Source organism: Polyodon spathula, chromosome 26 (assembly GCF_017654505.1).
Source record: "Polyodon spathula isolate WHYD16114869_AA chromosome 26, ASM1765450v1, whole genome shotgun sequence".
Taxonomy (NCBI): Eukaryota; Metazoa; Chordata; class Actinopteri; order Acipenseriformes; family Polyodontidae; genus Polyodon; species Polyodon spathula.
Genome location: NC_054559.1, coordinates 10743835 through 10771379, shown reverse-complemented (window position 1 = coordinate 10771379; position 27545 = coordinate 10743835). Strand labels below are relative to the sequence as shown.

Sequence of the window (27545 nt, the reverse complement as noted above, 5' to 3'; positions counted from 1 at the left end):
CATTTCTGTTCTATCCTATTTATTACAGGAAAACAATAGCAGAATAAAAGAAGGGTTATAGAACATGACATTATCAAATACGACCTGTGACTGACTATTCAGTTAAAAAAAAAAAAAAAACATACTTGTTGAATTTTGTTCATAATCAGTCTTTCAGAAAATTGTTCAGAATCAGTAGTTCAGTGAACCAGGTGGAAGTGGATGTTTTGTTCCCTGCAGACTGGCGTGTCTCTTGCTCTGCTGTGTTGCTGCGCTCTGATTAAAGGGAGGTTTGGAAGGATAGTCGGTTGTTCAGTGAAAGGGGGGGGGGGGGGCCCTCCTCCTTATTTTCATTCATGGCACAATCACGCACACACACACACACACACACACACACACACTGATCAATCTACTTGCCACCCACTCCAAAGGACAGAAAGAGCCAGTCAAAACGTCTCAAGGAAGCATCCTTCTTCACCTGACATTGCCAGAGAAGGTGGCCCTGCTACTGGCTTCCCTTGACCCTGAACGCCTGACTAACTCTCTCTCTCTCTCTCTCTCTCTCTCTCTCTCTCTCTCTCTCTCTCTCTCTCTCTCTCTCTCTCTCTCTCTCTCTCTCTCTCTCTCTCTCTCTCTCTCTCTCTCTCTCCCCCTCTCTCTCTCTCTCTCTCTCTCTCTCTCTCTCTCCTATCGGACTGGCTGCAGGATCCTCCAGCAGAGCGCCCCAGTGCTAATTCCATTATACATTCAGTCTGGAAGCTACAGGGCTGGCTGCTAATTGCTTTGTATCCCCCTGAGCTCTGTGAATATGGCTGCTCAGGGTAAGAGGAAGGAACGTTAGAGAGAGTGGCTGCAGCTGATTTGAATTTTTTTTTTGCTATTTCACCTTGCAGAGGATCTAATCTGGTTGAGCTTTGCTGGAAAAGAGAGGGAGACGGACCAATACATAAGCAGGTACTTTTTTTTCGGATTCTTCTGATGCTGGTTCTCCTGGCATCTCAATGTCACGCAATTGAATTGTTTCACTAGTGTGTGTGTGTGTGTGTGTGTGTGTGTGTTGTGTGTGTGTGTGTGTGTGTGTGTGTGTGTGTGTGTGTGTGTGCATGAGCAAAACATATGCAACATAGAATGAATTTTATCTGTAGGGACAGTATAGCAAAATACGGGATAACTATTTGGAGTTTGTATTACTGATCTGTTTATGTAAGTAAAAAAGGATGCTGCATATTTAGTGCATGCTGGCATGACAAAAGTCTTATTGTCACCTTAAAAATATGATTTTATAAAATCAGATAATAAACCTGAAAGTAGCATTGTCAATCATAGGTACACTGACAAGACCATGTCATTAAATCTCAGTGGCTTGTCAGGTCTTATTTTTTTGCATTATTGATATTGTCTTGGACTAGTTGTCTGGTTTTACAGACTTTGTTCTTCTTTGCCTATCAGAGTGCTTCAAAACAAGAGAACCTAGAATTGCTGCTGCAGTTAAAAGCTATTAAATGTTGCACTGAGATTGCAGTGTCATAGATGACTGAAATAGATGCCTAGGACAGAGGGAGGGGGTGCGTCCTCAATGACGAGGATGGGAAACTAGCATAACGTGAATAACAAAACATGTACTAACAACATAATACTCACACATCCATATAAATTAAGATTGCATAGCTCCTGTGGTATATTCCTATACATGTTTTCAGTATGTCAAGAAAACTCACATCAGATGCCTAAGCTGTGTAGATGCTGTTCCTCTCCTTTTTGAAGCAATCGGTTACTTTATTTTAAAACTATTTACCAGAAAAATACTTTGAGTGCAAGGAACCGAAGAATGCATTCACTAAATCCAAACTTTAAAATGAATATGCTAAACTCTATCAATTTAGACAAGCTTTCAGGCAAAGCGGCTGAACATGTTCAAAGATGCAAACTGTATGGGTTATGTGTGGGGGTTCCAAGGGAATGCTTGTAAATGTAGAATACAATGAGCAGGAGGAGCCTATTTCAAACCTCAATCAGTCACCTCCTTAGCATGGAGCTGAAGCTTTGGGCATCTGAAACACAGGCTAATGAGATCCAGGATAGGGACACAATGTGATGCAAGCTGTGAGCGGCGCTCTGCTTGTATTTAAGTGATAGTTCGCCTCCTGAATCATTTATTCTGAATCTCCTAATAATCCTCAGCAGTCCTGGTCAATTTTAATTGAACAGAACTAATCCCCAGGTACCAGTTCTGTCACTAAAGCTTAGAGACTGTCTGGCGCATTAAAAATGCAGTGTTCCTTTTTCTTTCACATCCCAACAGCCTGAACATTGCAAGCCCCGCCCCCTTTTTTTCAAGTGCAAACAGAGGTCCTTGGCTAACACTGCCTAATAAAGTGCCAGTAAAATTAATGGAATTATGTATGAACTAACACAGGATTTCATTTATATGCAGTAACTGTCTAAATTCAAGTAATATTCATTACAGTTTCCATGTGTTAGAATGGTTGGTTTTTCAGTATCATCACATAGTTAGAATTCTGAGTTGAGTGTTTCAGAATAAACTAGATCTCTGGGTGTTGTAGTTACAACACGTGCATATACGGACCCCCACTTGAAAGGGAGGAGAGGGGGGGGGGGGGGGGGGGGGGGGGTATTCTTTCTATAAAAGAGTTTCGAGTCATTTAATTACCTGCCACCGATCCAAGGATGTGAAATTACTGGCCCGTCTAAATGGATCTGTGGCTCTTAATTTCTGAGCTGCTTCTTGCAAGATTTACTAGACCACTGGGTCGTAACCAAGGGAAACAAGCCTGTCTATTACCTGCCACTGTGGACCTGTACAGCTAGGATTTTTTTGCCTCAATGAACAACAAAAAAAACAAAACCTCTTTCAACCTGGCTTCAGATTAGTGCTGACCATGTTGGAAGACCTTCTCTTAGGTGAAAAATCTCATCCACTTTTTATTTATATATTATATATTATATATATATATATATATATATATATATATATATATATATATATATATATATATATATATATATATTATATACTATATATATATATGTACCGGAACTTATGTACTTTGAATACTGAAAGTCTTTTCTTCAGAAAAGAAAAAAAAAAATTTTTTTTTTTCTATAAGTCAGAGTATAGTCTCATAAACAGTTTATTTGTATTGTGTATCTTTTTTGTGATCCAAAGAACTGTACGCTTGTAGGTTTCTTGACATTGCGACCTAAAATGCAATTAGAGGAGGCATCTCGCGACAACGTGTCAAAACAGTTTTTGGTTTTTTTTTGCTTTATGCCTTATGGATATATATATATATATATATATATATATATATATATATATATATATATATATATATATCAGCGAATTACCCTTACCAAATGATACCACGGTGCCATTTCCTTTTGATATTAACCAAAACCAGTAATCCGATGCAGTACGCTTTATCAGTACCAATGTGCTACACTTTTAGCACCTTGATCAGCCTTTTTTTTTTATAGATTGCAAAACAATACCACCAGAATATTTGCAATCAAGTAGTGTGCATACTAAACAATGCAATCCGGTATGGGTTTATATAACATTTTGCATGTAAAAGCAGAATTTAGTCAAAAGCCTGACTCTTGGATATCCCTGTACCTGAATGGGACAATGCATGGCTGTGATGATACTGGGTGTTGCACATATTTAGGTAGGACAGTGCATTATATTTGGAACTCTGTTTGCATGGAGGACCTTCAGTCAATCCTGCTTTTAGTGAATGCTCAAGGGACCATCTAAAAGTTGCTGTGCGGTTTTGGTATACTGTATATACAGTATAGGGTGCCTTGTATGATAAGCTCACAAACTGCATTTAGTGTTTGGATTACTGTCACATTCCCCCTGCAGACCTCATCTTCACCAGTCTATTCTGACCACTCTGATTGTGTGTTCTTTTTGGACATTTACAATTCAGTAGAGATGTGTCACACAGTGGTCCTCGATCCGCTTGTGTAGGTGAAGACAGATTGGGGAATCTGCTCATTTAATCAGCTCTAAGACGTATTTACTGCACCCTTGTTAAGCTACTTGCAAGGCATCTTTCAAGCATCTCTGCAGTACAGAGTCTGTGAGAATGCTACATCAAAGGTAACACCTCAGAGTCTGCTATCAGTGATTGAGGCATAAGAGAGTTCAGGAAGTGGCAATGCCAGGGGGATAGCGCACTGCCTTTGAAGCTCTGGGATCTGCACACAGTTCCCCGAAACCTACTTCATCCGATTACCCTGTGGCGTTGTCGCGTGGGGTGGGATTTTTTCTCAGGCTGTTTGTTTGTTTGTTTGTGGTAGGGTTAATGGTTGCTAACAGGAATATTTAAATGCTCCCCGAGAAATTGTACAATGTACACTTGAAATACAGTAGCGGTATAGTAGTGCAAGTGGATGCTGTTTGTTTCAAATACTCTGCGCACAGTAATGTACTGCCTTCTACATTTCAAATCTGCCGTCTTATGCTCTCTTTTTGTTAATGCAAGTAGTGCATCACTGGCGCTCTAATGTTCAGCCTTCAGGGAAAAGAATCTTGCAAAGGTGATTGGGTAGGGGGGAGATAGAAACCAGAAACACTTCTCTGTCAGATCACGTACTAGGTGAGAGGCATAATTGAAAGGCATTTTAAACCTTAGGTGACTGAATAATTGAGGGGGCTTTGAAGTCGTTCTCTTGAATGGCTTGAATTTTATTATTATTATTATTATTATTATTATTATTATTATTATTATTATTATTATTATTAATAATTATAATGGTAGTGTATTCTTTCTTATGGTTCAGTCAGACATCAGCATGGTTAATATGTGTATATTTTGCTTCCTCTAATACTCCAGATGAAAAAATAAATAACAAAACCTCAGAAGAGTCCTAAAGGAACCTAACAACATAAATGAAAGTACAAAAATAAACTAAAATAAATCAAATTATCCCTCACCACAGCCTGTTAACAAGAGCTCAGAGTCAGACTTGTCTCTTATGCTGCAGCATCATTTGTGCTGTGCAAATTAAGAGTAATTGGAGGTTCCTCATCTCTTGAATTCTCTGCCTCTCTTCACTCTCTCTCTCTCTCTCTCTCTCTCTCTCTCTCTCTCTCTCTCTCTCTCTCTCTCTCTCTCTCTCTCTCTCTCTCTCTCTCTCTCTCTCTCTCTCTCTCTCTCTCTCCAGTAGAAAGGAAATAGCTGGGACTGATTGAATGCGCTGTGTGGTCGATGTGCCAGGCTGGCAGCTTCATGTGAGTGCATTACCGCTGTAGAAAACAGGATGTTCGCTGCCTCTCCTCCCTGCGAGATCAGAGATCAGAGCTCCAGCTTTGCTGATCCTTGTTCACAGACATCCTGTTCCTCTCGTGCTTTCTTTTTGCTTGTTTGCTAATTTATGCTGGGTGTGTGCATATGTTACTCTGGAAGCCACTGTTAACTGCTGAGGCACTGGTAGTTTTGGATAGTTTTTATTTTTATTTTTTTAAATACGGGGTGTGTGTGTGTGTGTGTGTGTGTGTGTGTGTGTGTGTGTGTGTGTGTGTGTCTGTCTGTCTGTCTGTCTGTCTGTCTGTCTGTGTGTGTGTGTGTGTCTGTGTGTCTGTGTGTGTGTGTGTGTCTGTGTGTCTGTGTGTCTGTGTGTCTGTGTGTCTGTGTGTCTGTGTGTGTCTGTCTGTCTGTCTGTCTGTGTGTCTGTGTGTCTGTCTGTCTGTGTGTCTGTGTGTCTGTCTGTGTGTCTGTGTGTCTGTGTGTCTGTCTGTCTGTCTGTGTGTCTGTGTGGGAGTGTGTATGTCTGTCTGCCTGTGTGTCTGTGTGTCTGTGTGGGAGTGTGTATGTCTGTGTGTCTGTCTGTCTGTCTGTCTGTGTGTCTGTGTGTCTGTCTGTGTGTGTGTGTGTGTGTGTGTGTGTCTGTGTGTCTGTGTGTCTGTGTGTGTCTGAGTGGGAGTGTGTCTGTGTGTCTGTGTATCTGTGTGGGAGTGTGTCTGTGTGTCTGTGTGGGAGTGTGTGTGTGTGTCTGTGTGTCTGTGTGGGAGTGTGTCTGTGAATACAAATGAAGGGATTTCCTCCTGCTGTGACGTTGTTCTTTCTATTGCTAAAAAAAGAAACCAATTAGGTGAACATCTGCTTACCTTGCAGTCCAATGGAGCATTCAAAAATATAATGAAATAACTGCAAAATAAAATTGCATATACATTCTCATATACTGTTATTTAGCATAGCATTTTAACTAGCGTACCTTTAAGAAGTTTAGCTTAAACACCATAAACCTACAGTAATGCTATTGAACAGCGCTGCCATGAATACTGCAGTTCACTGGTATGGAATGGTACTTTATTAAAAAGGAGTTGAATGCTATGTATGTCATTTAGGAAAATCATGAACTTTGACATGTAGGCTTGTGTGATGTTTGCAATGATTCTGAATGTTTTTATTTATTTATTTTTTACTTCCTATTCAAATCTGTTGACTGTACCCACTTCTATAGTATACTGTGAAGCAGGTGGGGTTGAAAGGTCACAGCACACAAAAACAAGAATCAAAAACAACACAGACCTACAAGCGAGATGGCAGCCAGTTAGAGCATTAGAGGAGAATAATACAGTCAGAATGATTGGAAATATCATCAAATGGTAATGGGGGTTGGAGCATTAGTGGGGTCATGGCCTTTACATTTTTAATGACTACTATGTATTCAAAACAAAAGAAAGCAAAAAAGAGCAGAACTTATGTTCCTAATCTCAGTTCTGTTTCCCTGATGATTCCTCAGACTACATTACCATTAATGTACCTTTAGAGCTGTCATCACTTTACTTGCTCAATGAATTACCAGTTTAATCACACACAATACAAGGCTAAATAAAACATATATCGCATGCACATTACTCTTTCATACAATTATCTGACAGCTTTGTGCAACAAAGAAGGCTTGGTGTTCCAGTGGTTAAAGAAAGGGGCTTGCTGAGCTCTGTGAATATGCTCAGCCACGGCCTCACTGTGTGTGACCCTGAACAAGTCACTGAACATCCTTGTGCTCCGTCCTTCGGAGGAGATGTAAAACAAACAAGGCCCTATTGTAGGTGACTCTGCAGCAGCAGTTCGTGATATGCCTAGTTTACCTCGAGTCTCTCTGAGTCGCTTTGGATAAAAGTATTTTCTAAATTACTAATTCATAGTAATAATTAATATTCATTTTTAGAAGAATTTGAAATGTGCAGTAACTGTTTCATTTTACTGAAACTTTGGTTTTGTAATGTAAACATTGGATATTCATGCATTACAAATGGTTTCATGCATTAGATATTTGCATTATAACATTTACATTATGCTACTAAATAATAATAATAATAATAATAATAATAATAATAATAATAATAATAATAATAATAATAATAATAATAATAATAGGCAGTGATGCCCAATTAGGCACACCCCTAAGATATAGTAATCATATTTCTTCATACTGAAAGTTAATTAAGACAAAATATTGAATATATATCCTCTTTTCTTATATAAAGTTTGATATTTGTATGTACTGTATCGTACTACCTGTGTTCCCCCATTCCCCTCTGTACACTGCAGTGCTGTCAATAAAAATCGCACTGCTTCCCAAAGGTAGCTCTTCCATTTTTTAACCGCAATAGTTTCAACCTTATTTTGTGGTTCCAGTGAAGGGAATGCATTTCCATTTAAAATGCATATCAGTCACAGATACAACTGAGCACATAAAACATGAACCCACTGAGTCTTTCAAACAATTGCAAAGATCTTTTTCTTAATGATTCCTCCTGTACTGCTGATGAACATGCGTATGCATGCACACACATACACACGCACACACACCCACAGACAGACACACACACACACACAGAGATCAATAACATTTCAGTGAACTATGGATTAATTAAGTGATGTTTCCAAGTCTTCAATACATTTCATTTGGTTAGCACACTCTTGTCCGCAGAGCACATTTGGAATATCTGTAAGGCTTTGGGTTATTGCTGCTTCATTTCCTTTGTAACCCATTCCCTGCTGGTAGACTGCGTTTTCAAACTAAAGGCGTTCTCTCATTTATTACCCTTCTTCCAACCACTGTCCCTTGATATACAGGCTTCTGCACACGGTATTCACTTGTGTGTGTGTGTGTGTGTGTGTGTGTGTCTATATATATATATATATATATATATATATATATATATATAGTGTATCTTTGTTCACACTTCAACACATTTCTATAGCATTGTTGTTTGAAGTTCTAGTTTATTAATTCTGTAATTCAAAAACTTCGATGTGTAGGATAGTATGATTTCACATTGGAGTCATCTTGAAGTCTTATTAATAAATAAACCAGTCATACCCAGTTACTTCATTGAACCAAATTAAACCATTGTATGTGTGTATTTGTTGTGCTTCTACCAGCCAGAGCCAATATCATTGATTTGGGTGTGTTTGAAAATCCATTTATCAATAAGCGTTTTGACATTGGCTGGGAAACTGTTATTATAGTGCCTACAAGACAGACAGCTTAATATGAGCTCTCTAGTATCCATGGTTACCTCCCTGGAGAGCCAAGCGCACTTGTTTATCTCCTGGCCAGTGTGCATGCTTCAGTCGTGAAATGAGGTGTTCAAACACCTATCAGCTGTAAGATCTAATTTTCAGGGTAAACTTATGCCAGAATTATCATTTCAGCCACCTCTTAAACATTGTTTGAAATGTGGATGTGGTGAATGCTGTGTCTGCTTTTAAAAGGATTTAGTATCTCACTGGTGAATGCTGATTGTCAAGACGTGAGCTTTGAGAGAGTGCTTGTCAGCTGGGATCTGGATGGGAGAAATATTGTCTCCCAATCTGGTGATTACCCCCTGGGCTTGTATTTTTGTAATGCAAGAGACTGCATCCACGGAAGTTATCTATTCACAAGATAAATAGTCCCTATTTTTTTTCTGCCACCTTACAAGTTAATTGCTGTATTTTAAATCACCTCAACTGGTTTCAGGGAACAGACTCCATCATTTTAAAGCACAAATTGTAGATAGCTAACTTTGTTGCTCTGTTACTGTAACTCTTGCCATTATCATCTTAGAAACCTTTTCACATGCCTTCAGCATGTTGTTGGGCTGCTTTCAATGAGCATGGCTATGCTTTCACTCTGCTGTACTAAACTGTACTGTGCTCTTACCGTCCTGCCATTCTGCAGTGAGCTCACAGAGTTATCACAGAAAAGAGAATACCCTTGTACTTTATCTCTTGTTGCACATGGGCTTTTTGTACAGTATAAACAAACCCTGTAATAACATGTTCACAATCCCTTTGAGCTTTGGCTTAAGCTAGCAGGCTTGAAGAGGATAATACAAGCTTGTTCTTTGCTGCTTAAATTACCTGTCCACTGGCAACATGCTATTACTGCAGCTGTGTTTGTGGATATCCGCTTTTAAGGAAGGTGCTGTGAGAGGCCAGCTCCTTTCTTTACTGGATGTCTAATATTGTATCATTGCTTGGTAAATGTGTATAAATCATACCATTATTAGAAATGATTCAAAAATTAAAGAAGCAATAGGCACGGCAACATTATTAACTTGGCAGTATGTTAGGCCAAGAGCAGTTAGCTTTCAATTATTACACTGTAAAAATCTTCAAAAGCAAAGAAAAGGTCATGTCAGTTGGACCCCAGCAATCGTCAGTCAATCAATATGCACATTAACCGAAACACAGAATGCATGCACAGGATGTTTTGGTTTTTTTTTGCAGTGTTGCTACTTTATCAGAAGAAACCTCTTTTTAATAAAGCAGTCCCTACCTGCGCTATGCAGCTTTACTCATATGAAACGCTGTTCATACGATACAACCCTGCTTCATTCCAGTGGCATATCTGATATTTTTTTGTTAGCATAGGTTGAAATGAGCTGTACAATGTCAGCGTATGGGAGTAATGTGGTGTTTGCCCCTTGTTTCTCCCGCCCGCACATTCTCTGCTGTGTTTCACTGTCTCTTTACAGCCCATCAACTGTGCCTTCCCTGCCTGCGCTCCAGGGAAACACCAGCCCACAAGTCAGCTAGAGCACAGATGCAGCACGCAGTCAGATCAGCCTTACCGGTATACAGTGCACCATTTCCTCTGAAAGACAAAACATACAGTAGGATATGCTTGTGTATCAAAGGTCAGAAGTCTTTCACACATTTTTTTGTTTTGGTGGAAAAAGAGACAAATACCTCCTGGATACGCTTTCTGTCGCAAAAAACAAACTAAACCAAAAAAATAAAAAATAAATATACAAAAATTCTACGGTAGTGGGTGTTTAATTTATGTTCTTATTTTATGCTGAAGCAAACATGTTTTTGTAATGTCAAATTGAGGAGCAAAAAAAAAAAAGTCTTTCATTTCTGGGTTTGTTTTCATTTGTTTTTTTCTAGAAATTTCCTTTACATACTAGCTGGTTTTGGTCATATAAGTTATACTGTTGCAATCCAGCTTGATTAAAAAAAAAAAAGGAGCACACAATCTGGACCAGTCCCAGGAAACCGTCATGTATTGCACACACAAACATAATAGGGTTCCATTCTTGCTATAGATAACTCAATGGCTTAACAGAGGAGTCAGTGTGGCTGTTATTATACCGCAGTCTTTGAACATTCCCCAAGACTCTGCTCCTCTCAGAGGGAAATAATATGAAAATGAATAAAGCAATGTGGCCTTAGCCACCTCTCCCAGAGCCCCTTGTTGAGTGTGTCTACCGGCTCAGCATTGCCTAAAAAAAAAAACACAGCGAGACTCCTGAGTAAGAATAAGAGTTGCACTGCAAAAACATATAAGCAGAAAAGACATCCCTAAGAACTGCTGCCTCCGTGGAAGGTCTGACCATGTTCCATTTCTCATCCTATTGCACCAAGAAAAAAGGCTGTGTTGTTTGTTGTCAGATAATTACAACAAGCCCCTATATAACTTTACACTATTGGTCTCTGACCTTTATAACAGCGTCAGTGCACAATTGGAAAAAGCATAGCAGGTGTAGTTAAAAGTATGGTAAACTGCAAAAAAGGAACCAAGAGGTTAATTTTTACTGGACAGAATTTTGTAATAGCTCAGGTGAAATATTTTATGTATTCCCTTCGCTGTTTGTTAAATGCAAATGTGAATGGCATGCTGCTGTCGACTCCACAGTCTTCCTACACACAACTACACCCAGTAAAGTGCACTTTCTATAAAGTCGTTATTAAAGGTTTCTACAGTGGCTTTGCAACATCAAAGGAGTCTCTTGAATCTCTGCAGGCTGATCTCATAAGTGCTGTTAGATAGAGATGCTTTGTGCTTCCCTGTCTTAAATAAACAATAGGGATGGCGTGGAAGTGTTTTACATGTCTGCTTTGTCAGCAATTACCAAAAAGATCTCTGGTTTTAGACAGTTGTCTGAGTTTTTTGATGGTTCAGGAGATTGTAATGCAGTTCTAAGGAGACAGAAGAAAATAAGCACATTTGAAGTCCATTTGTTTGATTGTAAGATTCTATAGCCCATTGCCTGTTGCCAGTTCAAATGTACAGTACAATTAATCTTGGTATGCATCTGAACTGGTGAGGGTTTTCAAATTACAAAATGATCAGGTAAAATACCCTGAAAGAGGACCAAACAATAATGCATAAAGGCTAGCTCATTTTATCCACAATAAGTGTTATATATGCTTCTTATAATTGCCTTCTGGTCTGGAGAAAAGTGGTTGGCTGGCATTCTCTGACAGCCTTCCTTGATTAAACAGCAGGCAGCAGCTCTCCACAGCTAGGTCACCCGATTGGGAACACTCACGGAGCGCATAATAACCCAGAACACTTAGGCTGTGATCTCAGCTCTTTCTGTTCCCAGACACCCATCAACGATTCACAGCTGCCAGGACAGCAGGTCGTTTATTTATTTGAAGATATCTATTTATAAGCAAGATACTTCCAGTCCTAGATTGAAGGCTTTTCAAACAGAAGGAATTTATCCAGTGTTACAGCCCTTACTATAGCCAGGATCCATTTGCCATAGCATAGAATGTTGCATGCAAAAGTTGATATGCTCATCAGCTGATTTAAACAGAAAGCAATGAGTTTTGAAGCAAGGTATGCCTTTTTAGCACAGCAACATAGCTGTCTAGTCTACTCCCAAGGAGCTGGTAGAACTGATAATGAGGGGTGTTTCATTCTTTTTATTTTTTCAAAATGCTGCTGATGTTCCCATCTGTATTGAAAAGAATCGCTCAAGTATTATGGCGACTTGAATAGATATGACTGTGTGTGTGTGAGAGAGAGAGAGAGAGAGAGAGAGAGAGAGACTGACAGAAAGAGAACGCTAAAAGGACACACTACAGAACAGCCTGGATAGGCTTTGTGTTTTAGGGCTGGTGAGGGGAGCATTCTTTCTTCTTTTCATCAATAGGTTTCGTCATAGCTCCTTAAAACAAATCTATTACTCCAATGCTCATATATATGCAAATAAGGTAGTCTATGCAAATGAGCCCAGGAAAAGCTGCTGTGCCTCCCAGCATCTAATAAGTTATTCATGAGGCTGCAACTCGAGCACCTGATTCGAGCAGTCTCCAGTGAATGGAAATCCTATTGCAGGGCTGTGATAAGCAGCTCAAACTCACCTCTCCGAGAACAATGTCATTCATCTGAGTACCAGACTGGCGCATTTCATTACGAGCCTCCTGTTTGAGCCTGCCTCAATGAAATGAGCGAGAATGATCAGTGTATGCCTTCGCAGCACAACAACGCCTGTGAAGCTGCTGGTAAGAACTATTTACACCACATTAGGGGCCAGAGGAGATCTTACAGCCAGCGGACAGCAGTATGGAACAGAATCAGGGGGAGGGAGGGGGACAATGGCAATGGCCTTCTAACTCCTGCCAGTCTGGAACCTTTTTTAATAATAATAATAATAGTAGTAATAATAAGAATAGTAATAAAGATAATAATGTAGACTCAACTGTACATATTAGCCTGTAATAAGAGTGACACGAATCTCTCCAGCAATTTCTTACAATGTTAATGACAATCTTTTTGTTCATTATTTTCTTCTAGTTTATAATAATAATAATAATAATAATAATAATAAATAATAATAATAATAATAATAATAATAATAATTTTATACAAGTATGTGTAATGCAAGAGAAACATCATTACGGACTGGTCTATAAACATATCAGTAGAAATTCTAGGTCATATTGTATTTTTGTATGTATTATTCTTCATCCACACTGCCCCTGTCTTTTTTTATATTGCTATTTGCTCATATAAACAGTGGTTTATTGTAGACAGTTATTGCACTGCCATTTTATTCCCTCTTCAGTATGCCCCTCAAAACCCCACTTACAAAACCACTGCACACCATTATTGAATCACAAATGAAAAAAAAAAAAAACGCAAAACACTCCCATACAATATCGGTCCTATAGTTTTACCCTAATGCAGCAGAATACCGTAGTCTTCTGTGAGATGTCAGTCACCTGCTTCTGCAGCATGCACTGGCCTAACTGGTGTGAGGTGATTTCAATTTCACTTTTCATCAGCTAGGAAGACGACCCTGCCTCCCCCATACCGGCTTGGCTATTATCCAGAAGCACATTACACTTCTCATCACGAGTTTGATCCCCCTGCTGCCGGGAGTCTGGCGTGTGTGTGCGGTGCAGGAGTCCAGGAGACAGCAGCCCGGACATGAAGTGTTTTCTCACCATTTTGGTTTGCACAGATAGGTATGGAAGGCTGACCCCATGTGGTAAAAGAGGCAGAAACAATGCCAGATTACCGCTACAGGGAACAGGAGAAAAAGTGATTAGTACCATGGTTAATGTTTTTTTTTATTATTATTATTTGAAGACATTAAAAACACAAAGCAAGAGGGGAGGGGGGATGAGGGGGGTGGATGTGTTTTCATTGAAGTTTCTTTTAGTAACTATGATGACTATTACATTGGCAGGGGGCGTAACGCGCGGAGACGGAATATTATTCAGCCCGGACATGAAGTGTTTTCTCACCATTTTGGTTTGCACAGATAGGTATGGAATGACCCCATGTGGTAAAAGAGGCAGAAACAATGCCATAATACAGGGAACAGGAGAAAAATAATAATAATGTTTTTTTTTATTATTAATAATAATAATAATAATAATAAATAATAATAATAATAATAATAATAATAATAATAATGAAGTCAACTGGCAACAACACATCCCAAGCAAGTATCTTACCCGAACAAAAGAGCCAGACTTTTTTGATCAGTTTTGAAGCCTTTAACTCATCTCACAACAGAGGTCAGAATGTGTGACACCCCGACACTTTTATATCAGTTCTTAAGGAAAAAAAAAAAACATATGTTCCTTTTTAAATTTGCAACCTATATCAGTCTTCCAGAGAGACTTTTATTACAAGGGCAGGAAATGCAGTGATGTGTGAGAGCTCTTCTTAGGCTTAAGACTGGCACTTGAGCACATCTCCTGGAAGGAAAAAGCACCCCTGTGTTCAGTCTTTTCAGCGTTTTGATGTCAACAAAGCCACCTTTAATAATTCAAATACCCCAGCTGCAGCCTTGTGTTTGAAGTGACATAATCCCAACAGTCAAAATCCATGAACTGGAAATACCAGGGCAGTAAAGTAAAACCAAGACGCTGCAAGCCGACGCATACAGTACCTCTTGGAGAATGTCAGTCTGGCTTTTATCAAAGATCCTGCTTTGGACCTCAAATCAAAGGATTGTTTCTTTATTAAATTATTTGGCTGAGATGCACTTATGTATGGCAATGCTTGCTGTTTACAGCATGTCGATATGCTGTCACATATAATGTATTGCATTGTATTGTATTCAGTCCACAGAAATAGGAGTCACAGTCCAACGTATCTGCATGCTATTGACAACACTTGTTTGTCTGGTGCGTGTGTGTGCGCGCATATATAGTGCTAATAAACAGACACTGTAGTGCAGCAGAATCTAGATCCAGCCAATGAGTCACTTACTTGTGATAATGGAACGTCAATTATTTGATTATCAGAAAATCCTCACCATTAGTTTGCTCTTTCTGACATTCTTGAGGATGGATTGCGAGATTATAAAGATTTTTTAAACCAGTCTGACAAATATTGTACAATTGATTGGTACAGATGGTATCATGGCTATGTAATCGATCACCAACATACAGTTTATTGGTTCATATATGTGTCTCATTTTTAATACAATAGTATCCAAACTGAAGGTTTTGTAAGGACATTTACAAAACAAAAGTATAATGATTAAACGTACAGACAAGTAAATAATCTATTCAGAATGGAAACATTTGCATGCATGTGTGGTAGAGCTAGTGTCTTTCTGACAGACCTTCTCTCACGTTCTGAATTACTCTGGGCTGCAGCTTGCATGACTAGCGATTTCCAATCTCTGGCAGCAGTGGCTCCCTTGCTGTGTTTTAGTGTTGTCAGGAAGTGAGGCAGAGCGTGGCAGAGAGCAGTGATCCCGAGCTGTCACTCAGAGACAGCGCCCTGAGATGAGGGACGGGAGAATTGAGCATTGACGCAGCTGCCAAGCCTTTACACAGGGATTAGCTTGGTAAAATTGCAGCACAGAGACTGCCTCTTGGGTTAGAGAAATCCATTCACACAGTGTTACAAGGCAGGCCACCGCACGGTATCACACTAAACAAAGACCTTGGTTAAAGCTAGGGGAGTGCAAAAAACACTTGATATTCCGAGTCACTTGAATATATTGTAATATTCAATGTTTCTGTAAAGGTACTCAGAACAGAGAAACCCTCAACACTAAAACAGCCATGCATTAAATATATATATATTCTTTAGCAATGTTGTCTGGTGCACCGCTTTGCACCAACTTTGGCACTGCCTCCATCTCTTGCTTTTGAACAGCAGGTGTTGGTTCCTGTGGTACTGCAGCAAACACATTCACAACACCTCCTGAAAAATAAATGAATGTTGGTACTTCCAGGGCTTTCAGCTTAAAGCTCAATGTAGGATTTGTTTTGGTGTTAACTATTTCCAATTTTAGTCCTTTTGTGTCAAAGCCTTTGTGTGCGATGCCACTGATCTCTGCAGAATACCAAACTCTTTCAGTTAATCTTTAGTTTTTCTTTCCCAATTTGATTCTTATTATGCAATAATAAACGGCAGCTGTTTACAGTGGCAGAGCAGGACAGAGCCCCTCGTATCTGTCCTTGGGAGCTGCCCAGCGATGTCAGGGGAAAGGTATAATTACAGGCTGCTTTATCTACTTGTCAAAAAATATTATACTGCAGACTGCTAACTGGTGTGCTGCAGATGTTGGGGGAAAAGAAGGGGCTTTGTGGATCAGCTGCTCGGCAACTGCGGAACAGATTGAACTAGATATAGTTCAGTCAAGTACATTATAAGCACTATATGCTATATAAATTCATACTGTTTGTTATTTTAAATTCAGCTTGTGTAAGGGAAGTGGGTAGGTTATTTCCTAGATTCCTGTACTTATTAATTTCTACAGCACACTTCACAATAGGCAGTATTGTAAGTTTATTGCATGCCCACACTGTAAGTCAGTAGATAAGCAGGGATTTGAACCAATGATCCCTTAGCTCCCAGTCCAGCTTTATCCACTAGTATGCAGTGTATCCCATTAGAATTCAGCAATAAAACATGACTCAGGAGGACTTACCTGATAGATAATTGGCCACGGTGATAGTTCAGCATGCTGAGCCAAAGGATATCGGATCCAACTGTGAGCCTCAGATGTGATTTCCTCTTGTATTAGTGCACTGCAGTGTGACATTGTACACCTATAGTAAAGTGTAATAAAGCATAGTGGGACCATGTTAAATCATAGATTCAAAGTCGTGGTAAATGCATGTTATTTGCATGCAACATTTCCTTGCAAATGTACCATGGTTTATATGGGTTCCACTACAACTATTCACAGAGAGGGCATTTACCAAAGGTGGTCTCTGTCTATGGAAATTCACCAAGCCCACAACACATTATCACTTGAGATCTGCTTATCATGCTTAGCAGGCAGTTTGAGCGTGAGCTGGTGATGGATGCTTGTGCTCGACCTGTTAATAGCGAGTTGTTGAAGAGCCTTGTGTGCGGTTTGTTTGTGTGATTCTGTAGCTGTTGTTGCTGTCAGCAACAGGGCACTGCTGTGAACGCCATGCAGCAGCTTCGTTAGCTCAAGCCCTTCTCAGCCAGCCTCCGCGACAGAAGCTCATTTATAATCTTGTCGTGTGTGTGTGAGTGTGTGCGTGCCCCGGTGGGCAATCAAGTGCGCGTGAGTGTCAGGGAGTGAGTGAGTGCGCCACTGTTTTGTTTGTCAGGAAAACATTTCCAGGCTCTTGTTAAAAATAGATATTCTACAATGAAAATTTATAGAAAAGTATGTTGCAGGTCAGATTGATAGAGCGTGATTGTTGACAATTGCCAGAAGAGACAGGCAAAAGGATTAATGAAAGCTAATATACTATTGACTGCAAATGCTAGTCACTGCTGTAAATGGCAACAAAAAACATGTGTGTGTGTGTGTGTGTGTTGAATACCTTCGGTATGAGTGTTGTTCAGTGCCCCATAAATATGAATTTATGTTAAATATGAATATACTTACAATAAAAAAACTGAACACTGCAACACAGCCCTAGACTTGTTGTTGTGTTCAGTTTCAACCAATTAGCCTCCCCTGTCATAGGGATTAAAGAGTAACACTAACGCAAATTACAGTATATTATCCACTTGGATCCCCGTTCTGTGCCATTCTGCTCAACTTGCCTTGTTCACCTCCGGCATTCAGTGTTTGGGTGTTTAACCCAATGATCTGCAGCCTATTAGTCACCTAACTGCTCAATAGTTTCCTTGATCCTTTGCCATTCCTTAAATACCAATGCTGTCCAGAGCTCTGGCTGAAATAGTGTACTCGCGACCAACTAATAGTTACTTGCTCTATATTAACTGCACAATTGATCATGTGACCGATCACATGGTTTCGCTCCTTTGCATTACATGATGTGCCTGCTTTATCCACCAATAAAGTGACTGCATCCTGCAATATACAAAAATAGAACTGTGAGCCTAGTCAGTCATGTGACAGAATCTGAGCGCACATCCAGTTATTAGTTTTCACCTTTGCAAGAAAACAGCCAGTGAGATTTGACCTCTGTGTAGCCAGGATGTAAACAGAACCACGTTAAGCAATTTATCATAGTGGCTAAGCCAAATAATTATCATCTATGGTGCTAATGCAAGTTGACTGTTCCTTCCTTCTTCAGAGCCTTATTGAAAATGATACGCTAATCTCTTGGTGCAACTTTTAATGTTGAAGTATTGATTGAACTACAAAACTGCAAGCATGGTATCTATATGCAAGTTAGGAAAAATACCACCACTGTAGGAAATAGCTTTGACGTCATACATAAAAAAAACACTATTGCTCTGATTTTGACCTCTTTAAACAAGCAGCTGGTAATCTTGAATCTTAAATGAATGCATGCATGCTATTAATGCTTTGATTCATGTAGCTTGTAGAGTTGAGGGCCTGACCGTTTTGGGCACAGAGAGCAGTGCAATCCATCAGTTTAATGCCGAGATGCCCAGCGTTCCAGATGCGATTGTGACAGGGACAACGGTTCTTGAGCCACCATCTTATTTATGACCCTGGGTGTGAGGCTGTGCTGCATCGCATTGCAGATCTGAATCTCAGCATCACATCTGCCTTTACTTGATCCAGGGTCATTCGTTGCCTGCTTCTCCCCGTCTACAGTACAGCCTCCAGGCTCCAGCTCGGACACACAGGTGTGATTGAAAAAAAAAAAGAGTGCTGCTGGTGCACATTCTGGAAACATCAGTCTCAGCCTTTGTTGATAGAAATCACAGATTATGGCAAAAGAAAACACTGGTAGAAAGACAACTATGTCCATGTTGATAGCTAGTGTTTTAAGAAGATAAAATCTTGCAACTGTTCACTGATGCAACTGTGATCCAGAGAGAAAAAAATACTAAAACATGTAGCATTAAAGATGGCTAAACTTACTTTCCATTTAAGACAATAACATTGTGGCCATTGTCATGGTTGTAACCTGGCTGCTGCATAAACCCCAACCCTAACCCTAACCTTTACATTCCTCTTAAAGATGTGACTATTTAATATGTACCTCTTAAAGGTGCTAACCTATTTGCACATTGAATTTGTTGGGTTACTGTTTACTATTTTTTCGGTGCACAATATATCTTTTGGTTGACCAGTTTGTTTACATTCCCTAACAGATGTTTTCACTGTGAACACAAAAGCTGCCTTATAAGCAATTATTTAAATATTTCTCATTTTAAAATGTTGATCCTAAAATGAGTAATGCATTGCTTACTTGTTTAACCACAACACTGCACTGAGGTCTGTTCAATCAAGGTGTTTCATGCTATCTTTGAAGATCAGTTGAATGAGGCATTGGTTTTTAAATGCATTCTTCAAATTTAAGTCTATATAGTGACAAATCACCAATTTGAATAGGCAACCCACTGCCATAGCCTTGAACCAAGATATACAGCCAATATATTTCATTTAACACATATTTACTTAATGTACATAATAAAATAAGAGGATCATTTATAATCTGCAAATGAATTACTTAAATGAGCAGTTATTCACACTCATTACTGGTATACATATGTATTAGACTAGTGTAAATTATGAATTGTGCACAAGCAATTGCTGGAATGAAGTTATACTAAAGAATTAGACACATCAAGTGATTTATTAGTCACGATTAATTATTGTTTGCTGTGTTTTCTTATATTGTGTATAAAATATGTCATGTGTGAAAAAAATACATTTAATTTATTTTTTTCAATTCAAGTAACTAACAAAAAATGCAATTTAACAGTACAACAACAGTCCAGTAGGTGCCTGTTAGATTAAATGGCGTTTTAGAAAATAGCTGAGTGTAGGTTACCAGAAAAAAAACCTATAACTATGTTATCCAGGTCACAGATTATATTGATGGTCAACATAGCCAACCAGAAAGCTGAAAATTCCAGGTTAAAGCAATACAATACTAAAATAGCGCTGAAAGAGACATCCGTTTATTAGTAGGTATTCACTATGATATTTCTCTGGCGCAACCTTCAGCTTGAGACGCAATGAGAGGGACGGCTATAGGTGTCCGTGTTTATTGCCCGCCTCAGTGTGTGCGATGATCAGACTTCTTGTCAAACTCCCTTAAGGAAGCTGTCGTTATTTTTATTTAAGAGTATATTAAAATGCTAATCACAAATAGCAAACAATAATCCTAGTTGGGGGGAAAAAAAAGTCTATTATGCTTTCAAGTAAAAAGCATTTTGTAATTTCGAGTACAAGCAGATTGTTGATGGTTATTAAAAGTAAACCAAATGCTCCACTCCCAGTAGAGCCCCAAATAATTTGCATATTTCAAGGTCATAAATATGTAGAACAAAACAAGGGCAAAGCAACCTTTGAGAAGCGTGTTGGACCATGTCTGAATTTCCTCCAGGAGTATCTACTATTCCCACCCAACTACTCTGGCATACATAATAAAGGAGATGACAGCGAAGTAAATACAGGGTGGAGCACTGGAGTCCCTACGGGGTTCAGGCTTAAATAAAACCAAGACAGGGAAATAGAGGAAAGTAATTCCTGTATAAGGTTGCCAAATGAATGATGAGATCAAGAGAGGCCTCTGCATTCAGTGCGTGTCTGATTATCTGCCATAAAGCTTAATAATCGGATTCCGCCTTCCCTGCACACAGACAGCTTCTTAAACAGAACAGCATTCCTCGTCACAAAGAAACAGCCACCATTGCACTTGGGACAATGGACATCTTAATCAGGAATGTCCGGAACTCTAATAAAGCCCTCAAATCTGCCCAATTTTCAGCTTGTTTTATTTATTTATTTGTTTGTTAAATAAAGTTAGCTTTAGTTAGCCAGGGGGACAGGATCTGTCTGTCCAATCCATTGACTCTGTTTTTATCAGATGCAAGAGGCCAGTTAGTTCTGCAGCAAAATAAAGCCAGACTTTTTAGGCAATTGAGTGTAGAAAACTCCTCTATAGTGATCATACTGTACCAGAGCGGTCTGTATTACTCTGATAAAAATAGCTTTTTGTGACTCTTTACATTTGAGTGCACAGGTTTGGTCAATACACTGTGTATTGTTCATGTTGTTCACTGGTACAGAGTACAGCTGCATCTCCCTAAAAACTTCAGTTTGAACACCTACTGGTGTAAGGTAGGAGAACATACAGGTACAAAATTATGATACTGATGGCTTATCAGCACAAGCTGTAAGGTGTTTTGCTCAACATCATGCAACATTTTCAGCTAACAACACCAGAACCTTATTGTTTTTAAACTAACCTTGGTAAAAATATTATGTATAGTCTGTTTATAAAAAATAACATTTTGTTAACCTAAAGACTAGATATCATTGTTTACCTAAAGGCTTGTGTATAAGATTTTAAAAAATCAACAAACATGCTTATTGGTGGTGCTGGGTCTGAAATAGGGTTTCTGTGTTTTCTGCTTCTTAACAACAGAACTCTACCATCATCTGTATTCTTAAATTGAAACACATTGCCATATAAAGCGTATGTAGTTCAGCTTGCATTTAGTATATGACCTTGGCTATTGTCAAAATGACTAAATGAAAAACTGAATGAAAAGCTGACAATGAATTTCCTAGTAGCGCTGCAATTAATCATGTACTGTATGTTTTTTAATAAACTGAGAATATACATAACCTGGGAGTAAACACTGAGCATGAAAACAACAAGAATCAGTTCCACATCAGCCCTTTAATAATAAAGAAAAAAAACACAGTAAATGTAAACATGCTGGGCTAAAAGTAATCCTGAATTCTGTTTTGTTTGTAGAAGCTGGAGTTGGAGTCATGCAGTCCTTCAGAGAAAGGAGTGGTTTCCATGGCAACCAGCAGTGCTACCAGCAGGAGGCACATGAATTATCACGCCTTGAGAATTATAGGCATCATCAGAGCCAGACAAGACAGGGCTATGAGGCGCATGCTCTTGCAGCAGCAAAGGACTGTTACAGCCAGCAAGTCTACCATGGTTACAGCAACAGCACAGGTGCAGATAAGCAATACAAAGGAGCAAAAATCCCAGCCCAGCATCTGCAAAACAGCTCGTCCTTGACTGGCTACAGCAACCACCTCAGCAATGCGTATTCAGCCCAGTATGTAAGCGAGGGACACATGCAGCAAAAGTGGGAAGATTCATCACATTTACCCCAGTATGAGCAGGAGCTCTTAGGAAGACTGGAGTCTCCCACTAGTGGTGGTCAGTACCTTGAGCAGAACTTACACCCTATATCGAGGAGCCAGTGCTCCCATTCTACCCAGCAGAACCCCCCAGTTTATACCACCCATCACCAGCAAAAAGTCCAACAAGTCAACTCCACCTCTGCTATGACCTACACACAAGGCTCCCTCCACTTTCCTCAGCACTCCCAATCGCTCTCCTCCTCAACTCCTTCCTACACTGTGGTGGACAAATGCAACCAAACTAGCCATTGCTACAAAACCTATGCCATGCCTTCCAATTCCCAATACAACAGGCAACTTGGGAGTAGCAATATCAAACAAAGTGGCTACAGAGCCCAGACTAGTTATAGCTACCAATCGACTCCTGCCAGAGTTGGCTATGAACAGCAAGCTCCCCTGCAAGGAATGGCCAATACCCAGGACAACCTTTTAAAGTACCAACATTATAACCCCCAACAGAACTACTGCCTGACAGACATCTCTGTGAGGTCTCCCGAGCAGTACTACCAAAACTGCAGCCCCAGTTCAAGCCACTCCCCAGCTAGATCAGTTGGGAGATCTCCCTCCTACAGTTCCACACCTTCTCCCTTAATGGTCAACCCAGAGACCTTCCAGTACAACCAGCCACCCATCACTACAGGGGCTTCGTCATCCACTAACATCAGAGACCAGAGTCTTTTGATGCCTTCTCACACCCACTCTTCCAATCATAACCTTCAACCCACCAGCTATGTGGGATCTCTCAAAGACAGATTTTCAGAGAAGCTTCTTTCTAACCCAAGCCTTTGGAGTCTCAATGCACTGACTTCTCAAGTCGAGAACATTTCTAATAACGTCCAACACCTTCTGCTTTCCGAAGCGCTCATCTCCAACAAGAAAGGTGTCAAACGCACCCCTAAAAAAACAGAGGACTACAAAGGTCAGCTGAGAGCTCTGGAGGATGGGTCTGAGGCACAGCTAGCCACACCAGCGTCCGAACCTTTCAGCACACCTCAGTCAGTCCACACAGAGATGCAAGAGGGAGAATACTCAAGCAGTTCTGAAGATCAACTTGAGAGGATCTATTACATGTGCAATCAAAACAGATGTCCAGCCCGGGTTGCAAACAATTCACATGTTATCCTTGAAACTGTAGCTTCATGCTCTGTGACTTCACCTGATGACATGTCGACCAAATCCGACGACTCACTGCACAGCCTCCAGAGTGGTGAACCAGGAGAGAATTTTACAGCCTTAACGAACCACCTAGGCAATGATAAGTTTCCAAAGAGTCAGTCTGCCTCCAGTCCTCTGAAACAAGAGGAAAGCTCCCCCGCTGTCGTTATCAAGGAGAACTTCGAAGAGTCAGCTTGGCCTGATAAGATGAAAACAGAAAAGGAAGAAATAAAGGAGCCTCTAGTCACAGATGATGAGAAGGGTGGCATCTGTGCATTAGACCAAGGAGGCTGGCTGGAGGAAGAGAAATACCCAGGGTTCTTTCATAAATTAAGCAAAGCGTTAATAAGCAAAAGCTACCCCAATAGCATGGAGCAGAAAATATATCAGGATATGCAAATCCAGTATGTGACAGATGAGGGGGAAGACTGTGAGAAGCCCTCAAGCCCTGCCGAGTTTAACTGTGGGACGGCTGCAGGCTCTGATGTGGAGGCTGAATTGTATAATTCAGACTTTACTACAGATTTAAACGCTGCTGGAAAAGCTGTGCAGTTCAACTGGAGCGATGACCTTGTACAAGATCAATATTTAACCATGAAAGAGGAAGTGTCCAATTATTCCCACTTTAATTCAGGAGTAGAAGTATGTGAAGAAAAGCTTACAGCAGCTGAGAAGGAGAACCAGGAGATGTACGTTGAGCAGTGCTCTGTCCAGTTGTCAGAATCAAATAAACCTTCTGTGATAAATGAGAAGCATAGCTCACTATCCCCTGAAGAGACATTCAAGAACCAGATATGGACACAGGAGTCTGCAGAATCGAGTAGTCCAGAAGAAGACCAGGATAGGGGAAACCAGATCCCTGAATCTAAAGAACAGTTTCTACAGTCAATCATCCAAGAGGTAGCCTTTTCTAGCACGGAAAGGAGATCAGTAATATGCAATGTTTCACCCAAGCATCCAGGTTTAGCGACCCCCAAAGGACCAACACTGTCCCAGACAAGTGACAACAGTGATGTCGAGGACAGCATGATGCTTGCCCATGACATACCTTTCTTAGCTGCTCAGTCAGTGATTCACTCTGCCCCATCATGGGCTGATACCCCTCCCTCTTCAAAAAAATGGGATGAAGAAATAGAACTTGGAATTGACTGTCTAGATGAAGTGCCAGAATCCTTTGAGTCTGAATCATTTGACGCGTCAGCAAAGCTCAATGAATTAAACAGAAAGCACGACGAAGAGAAAAGCAACCAACCGGGAAGATTAATGAACACAAGTGTTAGAATTAGGAGGCTTTCTAGTCTGGTAGGAGAGGGGTTGCCAACGGCTCCACAAGCGATCAATATGTCATCTAGTAAAAGTACATCTTCAGCAGACCAGACAGAAGCAACTAGCAGCAATCTGTCTAGTCAGACACCTAAGTGTTTTGCAGAGAACCCACCATCAAGGATGTGTACTCGATCTTTCACAGCCCTGGGTGCCCCCAAGGCTTCTATGCATATACAAAGACATACAGGCCCTAGTCTACCTAAGACAGTTTCCTCAAAAGACCTTCTTTGTCACCCTGCAGACATGTTTTCCAAATGCTTGAAACACAACGGCCTAAAGTCTATTGAAAGTTACATGAAGGGCAAGATGATTTTTAGTGAGAGCTGCCCGAATGGAGAAGGCCAGGATATCACCCAGAGTATATTGCCACTGCTAAAAGAGCAACGACCAATGGTATTGAGGTCAAGAAAGCAAAAGCAAGAGAAGCTACTGAAAGAAAAAATCAAAGAGAAAAGAACGCTCAATTTCCTGCCTAAAAAGCTTAAAACACCGCATAAGCATAAGGCTGCCTTTCTGAAAAGTCAAGTGCGAGCAAGCTCTAAACAGAACACAGCTGACTCCCATCGAAAAGTGGTGTACAGAATAAAAAACAAAACTGAAAAACCAGCCAAGAATCTGTTATCCACTCTTAAGAGGAAGTCCAGCAACAGCTCACCCATCCCTGTGAAACAACACAGAGGTGTGAAAAAGGGGAAAGGTGAGGCGCTTCCAGCCCCATTAAATAACAAAGAGGTGGTGGCAAAAACTCCCAAAAAGAAATCACGGAGGGGAGCCCATTTCAAAATCTCTTTAAACAATTACCTTACCAAAGAATCACCTCTCATAGTCTCCAGTGTTGCCCCTTGCATTCAGGCTCAGTACCCTGCTAAGACTAAATATCTACCCCCAAGGAAAGGCAGGGGCCTTAAATATGAAGCCATGGTGCAGAAGATCACATCTCCAGGCTCCAAGAAGAATGCCTCTACCACTTGCACAGGAACTACAGTGGCTAATCTAATGGGTGCATTGCAGAGTTGTGAAGAAAATGAGCAAATAAAGGAAGCACAGCAGCTCAAGCCAAGGGATGATGCAGACTCACAGAATGTGATTGTGAAACTAGAAGAAATCTTTGTCAAAGGCCCCCCTTCGAAAAGAAGGAAACTGTCACTTGGCAAGATCTGTGAATGTAGGAGCCAAAATGCCTCAGCCTTTGAAACAGAAGCTAATTTAGTTGTTGGACCAAGGCTAGCTAAACAAAGAGCAATCAAAAACAATCACGAAATGCACATGAAACAACGGAGGAGAAAGAGAAAAGGTATTGTATCAACGGTTCCTGAAGATAATGTTGTCGCAGTCCAGCATTCTTCAACCCCTTCACTTGCATCATCTCCCCCGGAAACAGAACTGACAACACCCACACCAGTCACCATAGAAACAAGCAAATGTAAAAGGGTCAATCAAAGGTTATCTCATCAGAAAAAGAAACAGGTGAAATATTTAGATAATAAGAGCAGGCAAAATCAAAAGACTATTAAAAAAACAGGTCCAATCAGAAAGAATAGGAAGCATTTAAATGCAGTTAAGACCAGGAAGAATGGATGCAGGCTCAAGAACCGACATAAAAGACAACATGCTCCAATAGTAGAAGACAAGGAGCCTGAGATTCAATTAAAGAATATGTCATACAAACCTCAGAAAGATGAAAACAAGCCACCTCAGTTCTGTCCTTATATTCGCATTGACAAGTCAAAAGAGTTGTCTTCTATATGTACCATTGTTAACAGGCCTGAAGAAGAATGTCAGCTTCTTCAGACAAGGAAAAAAAACTCACCAAGGATAAAGAACTGTGTAGCAGTTGCCAAGGTGATGCCAAACTCTTCTGTCATGCAACAGGGGCCTTTGATAAACAAGAACCTGATTGACAGATGTCTATCTTGCTGCCTGTGTGGAAAGCCTGCAAATTTCAGAGAGCTGGGAGACCTCTGTGGTCCATACTATCCAGAGGACAGCATACCAAGAAAAACGCAATCTTTTAAGTGCAAAACAGAGTCAGGAGAGAACAGGGTCAAATCGATATGTAGCTCTGTTCAAAGTGAGGCTACAGAGCCAGAAACGGACAAGAGCAGCAGTAGTGATGTCCCTGGAAGGCCCAGGAAGTTTGACAAGTTACCAGGGGAACACAGTGGTGTCCGATCAAAGTTTAGGGACAGATACCGAAAGTTACATCAGTTTCAGGGGTACAACAGGAAAGCTGTGGACACCGAGTCAAACTCCCTAAAAGAACAGGATTGCAGTGGGCCAGTCTCACAGCATTTGGAGCTGGAGGCAGAGTCCAAAGAACACTGGGTACATGAGGCCTGTGTAGTATGGAGTAATGGCGTGTTCCTCATCGCTGGCAAGCTGTATGGACTTCAGGAAGCAGTACTGGTGGCCAGTGAAACGGTAACCCCATTTTATAAACATTATATTTATGTCATTGAAAAACAACTTATGTGCTCTTAAGACTTAAGAGCCCGTCATGAACTGTGTTTTTATTTTTTTCTGGAGTAAACTTCTTAAAAAATCTGACCTGATGTGTAGTATACAGGATCAGAGGTCACTGGACAAAAGGAATGGACACGTTGATTAACGGATAAAACATTGAACCTACAGGTACTGTTCATTGTTCACTTGTCCAGTGACTTTTGAATAACCCAGTGGACAAGTTTGAACTATATCTGTAACTTGTGCATTTATCGATTAATACACATGTTTATCCTATTTGTCTAGTGGCTTCTGAATGACCCTTTATATTCCTCCTTATCTTTTTTTGAGGTCT

General features: G+C 40.3%; 1 protein-coding gene across 1 annotated transcript in view; it reads left to right on the top strand.

Moving 5' to 3' along the window:
- The first annotated feature begins 700 nt into the window (after positions 1–700).
- LOC121300451 (retinoic acid-induced protein 1) overlaps positions 701–27545 on the top strand; it is a 31111-nt gene continuing 4266 nt past the window's right edge. Inside the window, exons 1-2 of the mRNA XM_041229027.1 lie at positions 701–933; positions 21861–27169. Of these exons, the coding sequence (XP_041084961.1) occupies positions 21878–27169 (5292 nt within the window). The 5' untranslated portion in view covers positions 701–933; positions 21861–21877. The remainder of the gene's footprint in view (positions 934–21860; positions 27170–27545) is intronic.